The sequence below is a fragment of the Acyrthosiphon pisum genome, unplaced genomic scaffold (genome assembly GCF_005508785.2).
Source record: "Acyrthosiphon pisum isolate AL4f unplaced genomic scaffold, pea_aphid_22Mar2018_4r6ur Scaffold_20052;HRSCAF=20744, whole genome shotgun sequence".
NCBI lineage: Eukaryota > Metazoa > Arthropoda > Insecta > Hemiptera > Aphididae > Acyrthosiphon > Acyrthosiphon pisum.
In genome coordinates, this window is record NW_021769371.1 from 1 (window position 1) to 838 (window position 838).

General features: G+C 57.5%; 1 protein-coding gene across 1 annotated transcript; it reads right to left on the bottom strand.

The window, feature by feature from the left end:
* Positions 1-12: 12 nt before the first annotated feature.
* LOC107885860 (wiskott-Aldrich syndrome protein family member 2-like) lies at positions 13-761 on the bottom strand. The gene is made up of 2 exons (XM_016809549.2): positions 718-761; positions 13-653 (listed from the first exon to the last, which is right to left on the bottom strand). The coding sequence occupies exon 2, from the start codon at positions 567-569 to the stop codon at positions 72-74; it is 498 nt and encodes a 165-aa protein (XP_016665038.1). The 5' UTR covers positions 570-653; positions 718-761; the 3' UTR covers positions 13-71.
* Positions 762-838: the final 77 nt, after the last annotated feature.

Genomic DNA, 838 nt, shown 5'->3' on the forward strand with positions numbered 1-838 from the left:
ATAAAGTTATGCAATAACGATTAAATTTGTGTCCAACAATTATAGATTACTTACGCGTGCTTGTGCAGCGTTTATGCACTTCCGGCCGCGGCGGCAACTCCCGCAGCACCGGGACCGGATCGTTGGGGCGGTGGGGGCGGGTATGTGAACCTCGAAGCCGCCACGCAACACGGAAGTGGCGGCGGTCCGTTGACATCAAACCACGCCGGGCCCACGTAGAATTCCGGCACAGGAGGGGGCGGCGGACATCCAGCCACGTTCGGGGCCGACTGTCTCCACACCACAAACATTGCCGGGCCCACGTAAAATTCGCGGGGCGTCGTCGGCTGCGGCGGCGGGAACCCGAATCCAGGATCGGCCACGTTCTTGTAGCCGGCAATCGGCCGCGACGACGTCGTATCCGAGGCCGGGGTTACGTTCTGTGCCGGGACAATAGGCACCGTCGGTGTACACCTGAATCGATGGTCGGCCACGTTCCGTGCCGGGAAAGTCGGCGCCGTCGGTGGACACCTCGATCGAACGGCAGCCGGCTCGCTCTCTGTTCCGTTATTTGGCCGTGACGAGTACATCACCCGGCCGCGACGGCGGGGGGCACAAGGTCCCCAAATGTTCACCTGAGCGAACTTGTCTTTGCGCGATGGGCTGGCTGAAGTCTGGAACACAAAGAAAAAAACGCAAATTATTATGATATTATCATTACGAAGTCGGTCGACAAACCGGCGCGTCCTCCGATTTGTACCGGCAGTCGCCGTTTTGAAGTGTTCCAGATGGACTTTTCTCATAATTTCCTCCGCGAGCTTGCACACCGTGATAAATGTCAAAATAGAACAATGCAAAA

Coding starts and splice junctions, on each gene's coding strand:
- LOC107885860 (XM_016809549.2), bottom strand. CDS start 569: ATGTACTCGTCACGGCCAAATAACGGAACAGAGAGCGAGCCGGCTGCC.